Here is a 15,739-nt window from a genome sequence, read left to right on the forward strand (position 1 = left end):
TATGTCGTTAGTCCCATACAATATTGTGGCATATAGTACGCCTCCCATACCTTCACAAGGTACTGGTATTCCCTTATGGTCCATTGCTGGATACTTAATTTAATGTGCCTTCACCAAATACTCCGTATGTACAGCCCATAGCATCACACTCCCATGACACACCACCACAAGCTTGTAGGCTACAACAATATGCTAATATACCACCTAATCGGCCTACGGCCGAAACACTTTTAGGGCCTAAAAGTATTAAAGAGCAAATGACTAGTATCCTGAGGGAGCATTTTGGGGTAGCACTTAAAGGTAGATCATGTGTCTATCAAAAACCTTATCCCAATTATTATGATACAATTCTATATCCTCACGGGTTTAAGGTTCCTGATTTTGTCAAATGTAATAGGGAGGATGATAGAACCACTATGGAATACATAGGGAAATTTCTTGCATAATGCGGTGAAGCCGATAGTAGTGATGCTTGTAGATTGCGTTTATTTCCTTTATCACTTTCCAGCAATGCATTTACTTGATTTACTTCACTTGCACCTAATTCTATTCATACATAGGCGGAACTTGAGCAAAAATTTCATGAATATTTCTATACTGAAGACACGAAGTTGAGGTTAATTCATTTGACATCGGTTACACAAAAGCATAATGAGTTTGTTTCTGAATATATTAGGAGATTTAGAGATACTAAAAACCGATGTTTCAATGTTTCACTCTCCGATAGATATCTAATTGAGTTAGCGTTTGCTAGTTTGCGTGCAGATGTCAAAGAGAGGTTAGAGGGACAAGAATTTTTAGATGTAAATCAAGTATTGCAGTGGGCCCTGCCTTAGTAAAGCCGTGCCAAAGAGTATAGAAAGGTCCAAAGGTTTAGTTAGAAAAACAAAGTGGATCATCCCGGTGTTAACGTAGTCGAATATGAGGATGATTCATCGGACGATGAGAATGTAGACATGTGTGTAGCTGAGTGGGCATGGAATTCTAAGTCTACACCATTTGTATGTTCCGCTCTAAGGCCGACTCGACAAAATAATCAGCAAGAAGATATGAAATTCACATTTGATATTACTAAGTGTGATAGGATATTTGATCTCTTGCTATAGGAAAAGCAAATAAGTTTATCTCTTAATCAAGTTATTCTGCCACTTGAGGAGATTAAAAAGCGTGCATATTGCAAATGGCATAATTCATATTCTCACGCTACTAATGATTGCAATATTTTCTGTCGACAAGTTCAATTGGCCATAAATGATGAACGATTGAAATTTGCTGAAAGTCCAAAGATGAAGCTAGATAATGATCCCTTCCCTGTCAACATGATGAATTTTGAGGGGAAGAAAGTCCTAATTCGGCCATCTCAAGCTGAATCTACTAAAGGCAAGGAAGTGATCATTGGTGACGAAAATGTGAGGCCAAAGATGATCAAACCTAAAAGTCCAGAAGTTGGCCATTGGAAAGTGAATGAAAGTAAAAGCAAAACCACTAAAAAGCTTGTAAAGCCAAAACCTACATTTAGTGCATTTTTGGTTAAGTATGAGAGTGGCAAGGCCGGCCAAAAGGAAGGCAACAGGCTGAATACCCTTAAGCGTTCAAGATCACCTCTGAAGCATGAGTTTGGAGGAAAGAAAAGGCAATGGGAGGACAATATTGCAGCAGCTCTGTTTCCTCCTTTCGGGCCACCAATGCCCGTGATGTAAGGACCTCCTCCTATGATGTGTCCTCCATGTCCGTCGTAGGGTTGATGTGGACCTTGAGCACCACCTCCTATGCCGTTTGTACCATTTCATCCAGGATGGACAGCACCTAAGCAATCGGCATTTGATAGACTATCTCATTCTAGATAAGACCGGTTTGATGCAAGAAATTGGTCAAATGATGGGAAAGATAGGAAAGAAGTTAAAAGGGTGTATCGTGTAAAGAATACAAATGTTTCTAATGAGAAATTAGATCTGGAACAGAAGGAAAACAACTAGTTGTTGATGAAGATAAAGTGCAAAAACAATTGGCTAGTGGCGGTTTGAGTGACAAAAACAAAGAGGAAGTTTTAGAGGCGGTTGGTATTGATCTCAGGCTCAAAATGGCACCACCTACAGTTGCACAACAGTCCATGGTGCCAAAAGTTGAAGAAACCCGCTTCTAGTTTAGGTGATCGGAAGGTTGAGAAGAAAGTGTCCTTGCTGCCCGGAACTAAACCACATCCCCGATGGTGTCCTAGAGGTCTCTCACACTCCTAAAAGAGAAGGATACAAAAGCTATGCAAGCAAGAGTTGGGAGAAGCTCAAGCTGAAAAGGTGAGAGGTGTAGTCTTTAATGAGATTAAGCCGATGTTGCCTATTTGGCAAGAATGGAGAGTGAAGTAAATTTCAGCGCCTATTGTGACACATAGTGATGATAAGGATGACATGCTAGAAGACTCTCTGGTTATTAGAGATGATTCTCCACCTCGTGATAGTATTGATGTCAATATGGTATTTGTTTTGCCTTCGGAGTTTTGAGCCATTGATGGAGTGGCTGCTCAACTTAATCTTGATCCGAAGGAAGCCATATTTGAGAAGCCTAAAGAATCGAGCTGACACTTGAAGCCGTTGTATGTTAAGGGACATATTAATAGAATGCCAATTTCTAGGATGTTAGTTAATGGTGGAGCTACGGTGAACCTAATGAATATTCAGTTTTCAAGAAGCTAGGTAAAGAAGACAATGAGCTTGTAAAGACAAATTTGATGCTTAATGGCTTCATCGGTGATCCTACGAAGGCTAAGGGTGTAATCTCCATGGAGCTCACTATTGGGAGCAAGACGGTCCCTACGGCTTTCTTCGTCGCCAACGTGCAAGGTCATAACAATGTGTTATTAGGCCGTGTTTGGATTCATGCAAATCGTTGTGTACCTTCTAGTTTGCACCAATTCTTAATTCAATGGGTAGACGATGAGGTAGAAATTGTCCATACAGATACATTGGCTTTTGTTGCTTTAGCCAATGCTTCAGTAGATTGGCAACATGGGAATGTGCAATGTCTATCCGATCAAGATCTTTCGGGCTATGATTTTCTTAGTGTCACTAGGGATGGTTTTGTACCCGTGTCTATATAGCCGATTTGTTCATCTCGGCTTAGCAATGTAATGTTATAAATGGATAAACAAAATAATTTATATTGGTTGTAGCAGCGTGTGGAACAATATCGGTTTAAAAGGAACGATATTCGTGAGACTAATGATGATTTTGATGAAGTAGAAAAGCTAGGACAAGGTTTTTCATCAGCCAATCCATTACAAGAGGTAGATATAAGGGATGGTATTGTTCCTAGGCCGACATTTGTAAAGAAAAACATGCATGCTGTCCAAAAAAGTGAAATGGTTACATTACTTAAGGAATATATTGATTGTTTCACTTGGGAGTATCATGAAATGCCAGGACTTAGCCGTGAGCTTGTGGAGCATCGGCTTCCTATAAATCTAGTTTTAGACCTCACAAACAACCAGCTAGAAAATTCAATCCTAATATGTATGGACGGATCAAAGAAGAAATAAGCCGATTGCTCACTGCAGGGTTTATTCGTCCTTGTAGGTACGCTGAATGGATATCTAATATTGTCCCAGTTGAGAAGAACACTAGTGGTAAGTTAAGAGTATGCATTGATTTTAGAGATTTAAATAAAGCTACTCCTAAAGATGAATATCCTATACCTATCGCCGATATGTTGATTAATGATGCTTCGGGTCATAGAGCCATTAGTTTTTTAGATGCCAATGCGGGATATACTCAAATTTTCATAGTCGAGGAGGATATATCTAAAATGGTCTTTTGTTGCCTGAGTTTTATTGGTTTATTTGAGTGGGTTGTTATGACATTTGGGTTAAAGAATGCCGGTGCTACTTATCAAAGAGCTATGAATTTAATCGTTTATGACTTGCTTGGTGTTATCTTAGAGATATACATTGATGATATTGTTGTCAAATCGGATACTATAGATAGTCATTTCGCCAATTTGTGTTTAGCTTTTGAAATAATGTGTCGGTATGGTTTAAAGATGAACCCACTTAAATGTGCTTTTGGTGTATTGGCGGGCAAGTTCTTGGGTTTCATAATATATGAGAGGCATAGAGATAGATCCTAATAAGATAGTAGCCATTGACAAGTTGGGGGCGCCACAATAAAAATGGGATGTCCAAAAGTTGCTAGGAAAAGTTAATTACTTGAGGTGGTTCATATCTAACTTATCTGGCAAAGTTAGTGCTTTCACTCCTATACTTCGATGGGAAAAAGATGCTGATTTTACTTAGGGGCATAACAGCAACAAGCTTTTGATGATATCAAAAAATACTTGTCATCACCTCCTGTACTTGGGGCACCCAAAGTCAGGATTCCGTTTCGGCTATATGTTGCTGCACAAGAGACGGTGATAGGTGATGTTCTCACGCAAGAAAATGAGGGTAAAGAATATGCGATCACTTATTTGAGCCGGTGTCTCTTGGATGCGGAAACAAGGTATGTGTTTGTTGAAACATTTTGTTTATCCTTGTATTATGCATGCACCAAGTTGAGGCATTACTTGCTTTCTAGTACTTGTGTAGTTGCATACCAAACTAATGTTATTAAATACATGTTGCAGAAGCCGATTTTGAGTGGTAGAATTAGAAAGTGGGCATACGCTTTGATTGAATATGATTTGGCTTATGAACCGTTAGGATCCATGAAAGGCCAAATTGTTACTGATTTTATTGTTGATAATCGTATTGATAATGATGCATTGATTAATGTTATTAGTGTGTGTCCATGGAAATTATACTTCGATGGCTTGGCTTGTAGAGAAGGTCAAGGTGTTGGTATTGTTTTAGTTTCACCTAGGGGTGTTGTTTTTGAAACATCAGTTCACTTAGAATACTTTTGTATCAACAATCAAGCCGAGTATGAAGCTCTCTTATTAGGTTTGCGAATTTTAGAATCCATGGGTGTGAGACATATAGAAGCATTTGATGATTCATTATTAGTTGTGCAGCAGGTCTCTAAAGTTTTTCAATGCTTTGATGAATTATTAAATAGCTATTTAAATAAATGTTTAGATATCATAGCAAATTTGGATGATTTCACCATCACTCACATATCTAGAGAAGAGAATATGAGGGCAAATGATTTAGCATAGAAAGCATCTAGTTATTGAGTGAGTAGAGGGATGCTCTTTGTGTTAGGAAAACTGATGTTAGTTTGCGCTAGCATCAATTTGGCCAAACAGCAGGGTACTAGTTTGGTTTTATCCAAAATTTCAGATTTGTCTGCAGTAGAAGGTTGGAAAAAGCCGATGATTAAATATTTAGAAAACCCTAGTTCATTGGTGGATAGGAAAGTTAGGCAGCAAACTTTAAAATATGTGATGTTGGATGGTGAGTTGTATTGCCGAACCATAGATGCGTTGCTTTTAAAATTCTTAGGTTCAGAGCAAAGTAAAATTGCTATGGGTGAAGTATATGAGGGTATTTGTGGTACACATTAATCGGCTCACAAAATGATGTGAATGTTAAGAAGAGCTGGTTTTTACTGGCCCACTATGTTTGATGATTGTTCTAGATAGTACAAGGGATGTGAAGCATATCAAAAATTTAGTGATATACTGTTAGCTCCTGCTTATATATTGCATCCTATCATTAAACCATGGCTGTTTCGTGGATGAGCTTTAGATTTCATTGGCCAAATTTATCCGTCATCTTTCAAAGGTCACCGCTTTGTTTTGGTTGCTGCAAATTATTTTACAAAGTGGACCGAGGCCATTCCATTAAAAAATATAACACATAAGGAGGTAGTCACTTTTATTTTGGAGCATATTATTTATAGATTCGGTATTCCACAAACTTTAACTACCGACCAAGGTTCCTCTTTTATTTCTCATCAAGTGCATGAAATTGCCTAAACATTTAGAATTAAGCTTCTCAATTCCTCACCGTATTATGCTTAGGCAAATGGATAGGCCGAGTCAAGTAATAGGACTTTGATTAAGCTCATAAAGAAGATAAAGGAGCATCCAAAAGGATGGCATGAGGTATTGAGTGAAGCATTATGGGCTCATCGTATATCTAAACATAGTGCTACTAAAGTTACTCCTTATGAGTTAGTGTATGGACAAGAGGTCATTTTGCCCGTTGAGGTAAATCTTGGCACATTAAGGGTGGCATGACAAAATGGCTTGTCGGCCATAGACTATTATAATGCTATAATGGATAGGATAGATGGTCTCAACGAAAAAAGGCTTAGAGCTTTGAGAGAAATTGAGAAGGATAAATTAAGAGTAGCTAAAGCCTACAATAAGAAAGTTAGAGAAAAATTGTTTCAAATAGGAGACTTGGTATGGAAGACGATTTTACCTATTAGGTCTAAAGATAATAAATTTGGGAAGTGGTCTCCTAGTTGGAAAGGTCCTTTCAAAGTTGCAGGAATTGTACCTGGAAACTCATACATGCTGCAATATTTGCAAGGAGACAAGTTACCTCGAGCTATCAATGGAAAATACTTGAAGAAATATTATTCAAGTATGTGGCAAGATGCTTAAAGAAGTAAGCAAATCATGGCCGATGTGATGTACCATCGTCCTAAGAAATATAATTGTGCATGACCGATGTAGGTATCATCACCCTTAGAACATACATACATGGTTGATATGTTGTTCATATCGTCCTAAGTTATAATCTAAAGTAGATAATGAGTTAATCATGATTATACCGCATAAAAGTGTTTTTCGGTGTGCAAGCTTCACCAAAAAAACAGAGGGGCATGTGTTGATAGCAAAAAATATCACGGCCAGGCTTTTTGTATACATTGGATAGTCCGGTGATTAAGGTCGTGTCATCACCGGACTATCCTGTGAGTGGAAGGGGACTCTGTGAAGAAAACATGCTCTCTAGAAAAATTAGTCCAGCGTAAGCGTCCGGTGAACACAATTATGCCATCGAACTATCCGGTGTGCATAAAGATGATTTCTTGCAGAGAGGATTGCTCTTTGGAAAAATCCGTCCGGTGCATGATCCGGTGAATACACCGGAATATCCAGCAAGTTCAAAGGTAGTTTGTGCAGAAAGTTTTACCCTCTAGAAGAATTAGTCTGGTGTGTTATCCTTGGTGTCGCTAGACCATCCGGTGAGCTCAATGGCAAAACTTACAGAGAGTTTGCTCTCTGGAAAATTTAGTCTGGTACAATACTCCGAGTGCAAATTAAGCACCGGACTATCTGGTGTACATTAGAAAAGGATATAGAGTTCAGCCGAGTTGAACTCGCCGAAGAGTCCGGTGATTAAAAGTTTGTTCTCACCGGACCATCTGGTGTTCAGTCCGAGTCCGACTCGAGTTGGATTTGTAGATCTATTCGGATTCTTTTTGTCTTTTTGGCCGAATAGGACGTTTTTGCGTAGGTTTTAGAGTTGAGAGTCCTATTCTCATAATGGCAAAGCCTAAGCCGCCCTATATAGAGTTGAGGGGGTGGAGGCCGATTGCAACAACTCAGTTAATCACACAATTGCATCTACTTTTCATTTTTTTTTTCTTCTACTTTTCTGCAAATTAGGATTAGTTTTTCGCTGCTACTTCGAATCTCCATGATTTGGGTGGTAGTTCTTTGTCGATTTGCTCGTAAATCATCCAGGCGGCGGCTCTCTTGGTTACCGATCGAAATCCTTTGCTTGTTTGCTCATAAACAAGTCATGTGTTGCTACGAAAAGCGATAGTTATCAGAACGGACTCGTGTTGCGTGGATTGCACAAATCCTCGCCAACAACCTGCCAATCACACGACCATGATGGCAGAATATCAGAGGATCCATCCAGCAGGAGTGCCTAGATTCCCATCTCTTGTGAGCCATTCTTTTTGCTGTCCCTGCAGGGATCTCTGGCCACTGTGCAAGACAGCAATCACTTCCCAAACCAAACAGAGCAGCACCAATAGTCCAGCCGAGCAGGTGAGCACCCTGCAGCAGGAGTACCAGTAGTCCAGTGCCCCTGGGATGCAATGCACATGCGATCTCATCCTATCTTGTCATCCTTCTGCATGCCTGTCCTCTCCTATTGGAAGACAAAGCAAGAATAAGGGATGGATGAATGGGGCTTGTCAGCTGTCGTGATCCACCAACAGTAGACTCACTACTTCATTCCCGGATGGGAGATATTCCTAAGCAAAGATCTGTCGTCAATGGAGGAGCTAGCTAGGGTCCATGGTGTGATCATGTGTTGGGTTGTCATGTGTAGAATGTGTGGGCTCTGGAGATAGAACTAAGGTAGATAGGTTGCTAGTTGGCATGTCAATGTGCCATGAGATCAGAAACACATCATGTGCGCAAAAGGTTTTTGTTCTAGTTTTACATCCTAGTGAAGTACTGAATTATGCTTGAACAGTGGAGGCCAGAATATTAGTGCTCATGGAAATCGAAGCCCTCTGAGTGGCCTCACGAACACACAATGCTACAGAACACCACATATATAGCGTTTTATCAGTGCTGATTTGACAATAATCGGCACTGAAAACGTATCAGTGTCGGTTCTTAAACTCTCGCGTGCGAACAACAACTGAGGAGATAAGATCAGTGCCGGTTCTAGTAAAAAAACCGACACTGATAGCCAAGAACAACACTTTTTCACATGAAGTTGGATGGAAAAAAACTTTATATGAAAATTATAGCTCTCTATAGGATCTACAACTTTGTAGCTAAAAACGTTTTAATTTGAGGTCATTTAAATGCCCAAATAATTATAATAAAGTTGCAGCAGTGGTCGATGACAACTCACATTAAAAAATTCATAATTTTTTCACACAAAGAATGATGGGGAAAAACTTTATATGAAAATTGTAGCTTTCGACGAGATCTACAACTTTATGAAAATTGTAGATTTCGACGAGATCTACAACTTTTTAGTTGATCACTTTTTTATTTAAGATTATTTAGATATCTAAATAACTATTCAAACGTTCGGTCAGAAGATGTCAAAAGGATTTATTTTGCTACTATACTCACAAACAGAAGATAGCTGAGATGGTTAGAGGGGTCATGCGTATGCATAGGCTGTTAGGTCTTGAGTTCGAGTTTTTGTTGCCTCATATGAGTGAATATCACGTGACTTTGCGAATATTATGCGTGCTCGGGTGGGCAGCCTCTGATTGGGTGCCTCTGGTCGTAAAAAAAATTTAAAAACTTTTTTCGACCTAAAAAATATTGAATCGAGACCGACTATCAGTACCAGTTGGTAGCTCCAACCGGCATTGATAATGATTTTCTGTGCCGGTTCCATACCCGGCACTGATAGTCAGTGACTGGCACTGACTATCAGTGCCGAGTATTCAGTATCGGTTCAAAACTTATCACTGATGATGATTTTGAACCAATACTGATAAGGTGTTTTGGTGTAGTGACATCATTTTCCATGTTTCGTGTGGAATCGTTGTAGCCGAATTGCCATATTGGTCTACTATGGTGAATTGGATATCGAGTGGTGGGGGGGGGGGTCTTCTTATATGTTCCGTGAAAGTAGCACTAAGTGAGTCCTAATATCAACCAGTGGTTCAAGTAATACCACTTGTAATCGATGGTTGGGAAAAAGAAAAGAGGATGCAACTAGAAATGGGTATATTTATCCACACTTCCCAAAGTTCAGATGTCTGAAAAGTTGAAAGTTATCAGGTGACCATGTGAATATGTCTGAACTCTAGGAGTTTAGGGAAGGGGTTACCACCGGTAGGGATTAGGGGGGCTTCCTTTGTCGTCGGGCTTAGAAGAGCTCTTGAGGAAGGGAGGCCACCATAGCGGAGGAGGTAGGCGCGGGGCAGAGCGGCAAGGCGGTGGGAGCGTCGTTGGCCGTGGGAGGCGAAGGACCTCTGGTGGGCTAGTGCCGGGTAGGGGAGCGTGAAAACGAGTTGTTAGCGATGGAGGGGTGGTGGTCGTGGATACAGCGGTGGGGCCACCACTGGAGACAGCTGGAGGTAGGCGGGAGGCAGGGGAGTGAGCTGGCGTCAGTTGAAGAAACGCTACGGGCAGGGTGGGATCCAACGAAGGTTCTTAGAGGGAGGTTGAAGAAAGACGGTAAGTCTTAGATGTCTATCCAACGAAGGTTCTATGGGCAGGTGCATTTTAAATAGCAACGTCCTTATTTGTGTGGACCGAACGTTAGTCTCTAGTACCATCGTAGTTGTCAACATTGCCTAGATATCCCTCCATCATCGCATAGCCACTATTATTGTCTTTTACTTTGTACGTACAGAGGTGGTGTCAGTCACGGTCACCACCGTGTCCCTAATTCTCCATTTGACATATGGTTTCCTGCATTTTGCATCTAGTTGCATGTCACTACCCGTGCTTATTCTATGGTTGGGCCATGTTGAATTCGAACCATGAAACAATGAAAACTACCTAAAACTGTTCGCAAATGTCGAAGATGGCAGCTGTTGAAGATGTTAGACTCTGATACTCTTGAATATGCATAGCAGCTTCTGGATCTCAATATGATATTACGAGTACAGCATGAGCGTACACCGTATCAAGAATGATTTACGAGTACGGCATGAGCGTACACCGTATCAAGAATGATTTAGATGAATCTCGTAGAAGAACCCAAATAACGATGTTGAAGAAATCATGACAAGAGGATAAGATTTTGGCAAAGCCAACCGCAAATTCTTTAAGCACAACTCCAAGTGACTGCCACTCATAATCCTACTTGATCCTTTAGGACCCTCAGATTCTTGCCCTATACAAGAATCTAGTGCTAAAGAATTACCTGGCCTAATCATCTTGAGCACTCCTAATTGCCCCTATAAGCCTTGGATGAAACCTTGTGTTGGCTTGACTCGATTTGTTTTCTCCTATGGCTCCACCCCTTTGTTTATATAGTCCCCTCCAAGGCCTTCGATCTTGCAAGTAGGAGTCCTTCTAGTAGGATTTGATGTCCACCACCTAGTAGAATTAGGAATCCTAATAGTATATCTCAAGAGTCCAAGTCTGAGTAGGATTTGAGTCACTATACAACAATCTCCACCTTGACTCTAATCCGCAGAAGTCATCGTACTCCTCCAAAAATTCTCTCCATGTTAGCTCCGCCTTTTTCTTTTTCCCTCCCACCTTGGGAGTGCACCCACCACAGGGGCTCGACCACATCATCGCAATGTGCGTTTCGGGTTCTGGGTTGTATCTCCCGGACCCTGCACCTGAGAGCTCCTTCACTATGTATTTTGGTTAACCACACCACCTTCCCCTATAGCCCTCCATGCTATAGGTTTGTACCGCCTCGGAGCTCCACCTGCTCGTTGGTACTGCGTGGTAGGTCCCACCATGTCTTCCTTCCTCCAACAGCTCATAGCTTCACCTCTACGACCGTTAGATTTTGCAACCACCTTTGCAACCTTGCACATAACTGCAGCTAAGATTTGAGTACCTGCCATTTTTACCTATCCCATTGGTCAGGATTTTCCTGATCAGGATTTTTACCAAATATCCCATTGGTTGCACCACCTTTAATATTTCCTATCAAATGGTATCCGCCATCGATCTAGATACTCTTCATGATTACTTGCACTTTGCAAGTAACTCGCATGACTCCACCTTGAAGTGATAACTCCCAACCTTAAAGTTCTAGCGACCTCACAGATATTAGATTATTCTTCAAGCTCGAGATATACTGAACTCTTGTACGTGTGCAATGTGCTCCATTATGCATCTCCAATGTAACCGTTCCCACCTCATTGATGACATACTCCTTGCAATTGGCTAAGTGAACAATTCCATCCACCAGGTGTAGAGATCCTTCGTTAAACATCTCCCTCGCCGAACATATATGGAAGCAACTATCTAAATCTGATATCCACTCATGAACAGTACCTGGTTGAATAATGATAAGTATGTCTATACTATCCTCCTCCCTCGTCATTGAGCATACACCTCTCATCGTCTTCAAACTTGGACAATCCTTTATCATGTGACCATCTTCATCACATAGATAGCATATATGTTTACCTTTGCTCTTGCCTTTCTTCTTCCCATAATTCTTGCTTTTGTCTGCTCCGCCTAGAACAACCAATGCTTGATCACCCGAGGATGAAGAATCCTATGGCTTCTTCAAGGACTCTGCCTCCAATAGATATGCAACTGTTTGGTTGAAGTTGAGAGTGGTTTTCATGATGAGAATATCCATCACCAAATCTCCCATGATGTGGTAGAGATGAAGCCAGTATGACAATCTTATTGTTCTCCTCAATTTTCTCATCCATACTAATCATCTGTGTGACAAGCTTGTTGAAGACATTTACATGATCGGCAAATCGTGTGCCTTCTTCCATGTGCAACCTGAATAGTTGACGTTTCACCACCCACCAATTTATCAGCGACTTCGCCATATACAATTCTTCTAAGCTCTCCTATATTTTCTTTGGTGAATTCTCCTTGATTACTGAGTACTTTACCTTGTCAGAGAAATATAGACGGATTGTTTTGATGGCCTTCCACTCCATCACCTTCCACTCTTCATCAAATGTCTTCTCCGTTTTCTCCCCTCAAGAGCATCAATTGAGTCTTGTTGGACAAGCACATCCTTTTTCACGCATTGCCACACGTTGAAATTCCCTTTGCTGTCAAATTTCTCTATTTGATTCCACATCATTGACAACATTTTGATTTTGTGCCCCTGACTGTTTACCGACCTTCTCACAAAATTGGATCAATCCGGTCTTAACTTTGATACCACTTGTTAGACTTCGATACCCCTGATTATGTGCAATACCCTTGGATCCGGATATGATATTACGAGTATGGAACGAGCATACACCATATCAAAAATGATGTAGATGAACCTCGTAGAAAAACCCAAATAACAACGTTGAAATAACCATGACAAGAGGACAAGATTTTGGCAAAAGGCAACTACAAATTCTTTAAGCACAACTCCAAAAGAGTACAAGTGATTGTCGCTCTCACAAGCCTACTCGACCCTTTAGGACCCTTGGTTTCTTGACATATACAAGAACCTAGTGTTGAAGAATTACCTGATCTAATTCTCTTTAGCACTCCTAATTGCTCCTACAAGCCTTGGATGAGACTTTGTGTTGACTTGATTTGATTTGATTGCTCCTATGGCCTTCACCCATTTCTTTATATAGTCCCCTCCAAGGATTTCCCTTTTGCAAGTAGGAGTCCTCTTAGTAGATTTGATACCTAACAGCTAGTAGAATTAGCAATCCTAGTAGCACCTCTCAAAAATCCTAGTCGGAGTAAGATTCAAGTCACCATACAACAGAAGATGACAAATGTATTGTCGTCTAGATCCCGAGTTCAAGAAAATTGGAAGGTAAGAAATTCAACTTATTTCGCAAAAACTGTTGTTAAAGGCTGTATAACATTTCATGAAATCGTGCATACCCAGAAAAAAAAACATAGAAATTAAGAAATGGAAGTAGAGAAGGGGTGCTCCATTACTTAATTAGTATTCGCTAACAATACAAGAATCTAAAAGGTGCTACATGATGTCACACAAGCTTCCTTTCCTTACACCCGGGACCCATCGTCAGCGTAGCGCCCCTGCTAGTAGCTAGTAGTACATTGCACGCGTGCATGCACGGCACACGCATCGCTCGGCCCTAGCCGCTGAACGGCCGGTACACCTTGAGCGCGTCGATGACGTCGGCGATGGAGCCCGCGGCGGCGGCGATTGACACGACTAGGCACGCGGCGCTGAGCATCTGGAGGCAGATCCAGCGCGTGCTTCCCCTGCGCACGCGGCGCTGCACGATGTATATCTCGACGGGGAAGTAGACGGTGAGCGGCCAGAAGGAGACGGCGCCGAGGAGGCCCACGACGTCGCCGAAGAACGGGAGCAGCATGGCGACGACGGTGGTGAGGCAGACGAACGCCGTGCGCCAGGTGAGCCGGAACACGCTGAGCGCGAAGGGGCCGAGCTTCAGTTCCCGGGCGATGAAGCGGCTGTCCGGCCACGTCGCCGCCGCCCACTTCTCGACGAAGGCGAAGAGCGGCTGGCAGAAGACCTGGTACGCGCCGACGAGGTGGACGACGATGGCGACGTTGGCGATGTCGAGTAGCCAGAAGGGCTCGTAGAAGCCGAAGCCCGTGAGGAGGTTGTCCGGGGCCGCGTCGCCGAACGCCGCGTACCCCATGCACCCGCACAGCATGTAGAACACCGTCGTCGTCGCGACACTCACCATGGTCGCCTTCTTCATCACCTTCGCCTCCGATGGCGGCGGCGCCTTGATCGTGTCCTGTGCATGGAAACAGAGCACGGGTCAGGACGCCGAGCGAGGAGGATATCAAGAAACAGAGGAGCCAATAGTTATTCAAGAACAGAGGAAGTGGGCTTCTCGATCGCTTGCCTGGATCTCGATGAGGACGATGGAGTAGGAGTAGGCGAAGGCGATGTCGCCGAAGGCCTGCAGGCTGCGCCAGATCTTCTGCGTGGAGGTGACGCCGGCGCCGATGCTGATGCCGGTGCGGCTGCCCTTGAACCCCCCGTTGGCGACGGTCTGCACGATGCCGAGGGAGAGGCCGATGGTGGAGTAGGTGAATGACATGACAGCGGCGACGATCGAGAGCCACCATATCTGGTCGAAGTCCGGTATCTGCGAGAAGACGATCTCGACGACGCCGAAGAGGATCATGTAGGGGTTGCTCGAGCTGCGGCACGCGTTCTTGTGCCCTTTCACGTGGAAGCAGTCCGCCCTCTTGATCGCCCTGCCCGATCGCATGAATGGATGAAACTCACATTAATCAGCTTCTTAATTAAGCAATTAATCAACTGATCAGAATTGAATTAAGCACGAACAATTTCGTTCAAGTGACGAGGCATTACAGCATGCTGATTGAGGCGGCGATGGTGTATCCGATGGCGACGCCGAAGAGGTTGGCGTACTGGATGACGCCGCAGAGCTTCACCTTGGCGCCGCCGAGGCTGGCGCGGACGGCGTCCATGTACGTGTAGTTACGCTTGCCCGCGACGGGGTCGCCCGACCGGTAGCACTCGGCGAGCAGAGTGGAGGTGTAGTAGATGACGCCGGCGAATAGCAGCATCACGGCGGGGCCAGCCACCCATCCCAGCTGTGCGATCGCCCACGCCAGCGACAGCACCCCGGACCCGATGACGGCGGTGATGATGTGCGCGCTCGCCGTCCACACCGTGCCCGTCCGCCGCGGCCGCCCGTCCTCGTCCAGCCACACCGCGTCGCCGCGGTTCCCCGCCTCCACCGACACCTCGAACGCCCCCGCGCTGAGGTGGCTCGCCTTCGCCATCCCGACCGCCAAGAAGCTAGCTGGAGTAGGAGGAGAGTAGCTTGGAGAGGTAGCTAGTGGGAGTGGCGCTCTTGAGCTTGTGATCGAGCTTGTGTGCGGGGAAATGGGCGGGGAGGGAGGCATATATAGAGATGACGAGAGAGAGAGAGAGAGAGAGAGAGAGAGAGAGAGAGAGGCAGGCGTGTAGGGTTTGGAGGAGCATGTGGGCGGTGTGCACGGTGGTGGTGGGGGTGGAGGGTCAGAGAGAGGTGGAGGTGGAGTCTCGTCGTCTCCTTTCTAACTTCCACTGGCCGCCGGCAACAATGGCGACTGGCAGCGATCCTGTGGCACCTGACCACATCCTACATCCTCGTCACTGCCTTTTTGTTGTGCTATAAACTGGCCTTCTTCACTCACGATTAGCGCTGATGTTGATCTTTCTCTATCTTCTGTACTAATATAACCATGTGCCGATGAACAAAGTGCTCTTAACTGGCCAAAAAGG

At 43.5% G+C, this 15,739-nt stretch overlaps 1 protein-coding gene across 1 annotated transcript; it reads right to left on the bottom strand.

Moving 5' to 3' along the window:
• Nucleotides 1-13,595: 13,595 nt before the first annotated feature.
• On the bottom strand, nt 13,596-15,330 carry LOC133900692 (amino acid permease 3-like). Its single transcript, XM_062341905.1, has 3 exons — nt 14,819-15,330; nt 14,343-14,700; nt 13,596-14,231 (listed from the first exon to the last, which is right to left on the bottom strand). The coding sequence occupies exons 1-3, from the start codon at nt 15,253-15,255 to the stop codon at nt 13,596-13,598; spliced, it is 1,431 nt and encodes a 476-aa protein (XP_062197889.1). The 5' UTR covers nt 15,256-15,330.
• Nucleotides 15,331-15,739: the final 409 nt, after the last annotated feature.

This window comes from Phragmites australis, chromosome 19 (genome assembly GCF_958298935.1).
Source record: "Phragmites australis chromosome 19, lpPhrAust1.1, whole genome shotgun sequence".
Taxonomy (NCBI): domain Eukaryota; kingdom Viridiplantae; phylum Streptophyta; class Magnoliopsida; order Poales; family Poaceae; genus Phragmites; species Phragmites australis.

What these genes read in the sequence shown, in the direction of transcription:
- LOC133900692 (XM_062341905.1), bottom strand. Translation starts at nt 15,255, where the DNA reads ATGGCGAAGGCGAGCCACCTCAGCGCGGGGGCGTTCGAGGTGTCGGTG. An exon ending in GCCGCCTCAATCAGCATGCT is followed by an intron (nt 14,701 to 14,818) that starts GTAATGCCTCGT and finishes GCGATCGGGCAG; the next exon opens with GGCGATCAAGAGGGCGGACT. An exon ending in TCGTCCTCATCGAGATCCAG is followed by an intron (nt 14,232 to 14,342) that starts GCAAGCGATCGA and finishes TTCCATGCACAG; the next exon opens with GACACGATCAAGGCGCCGCC.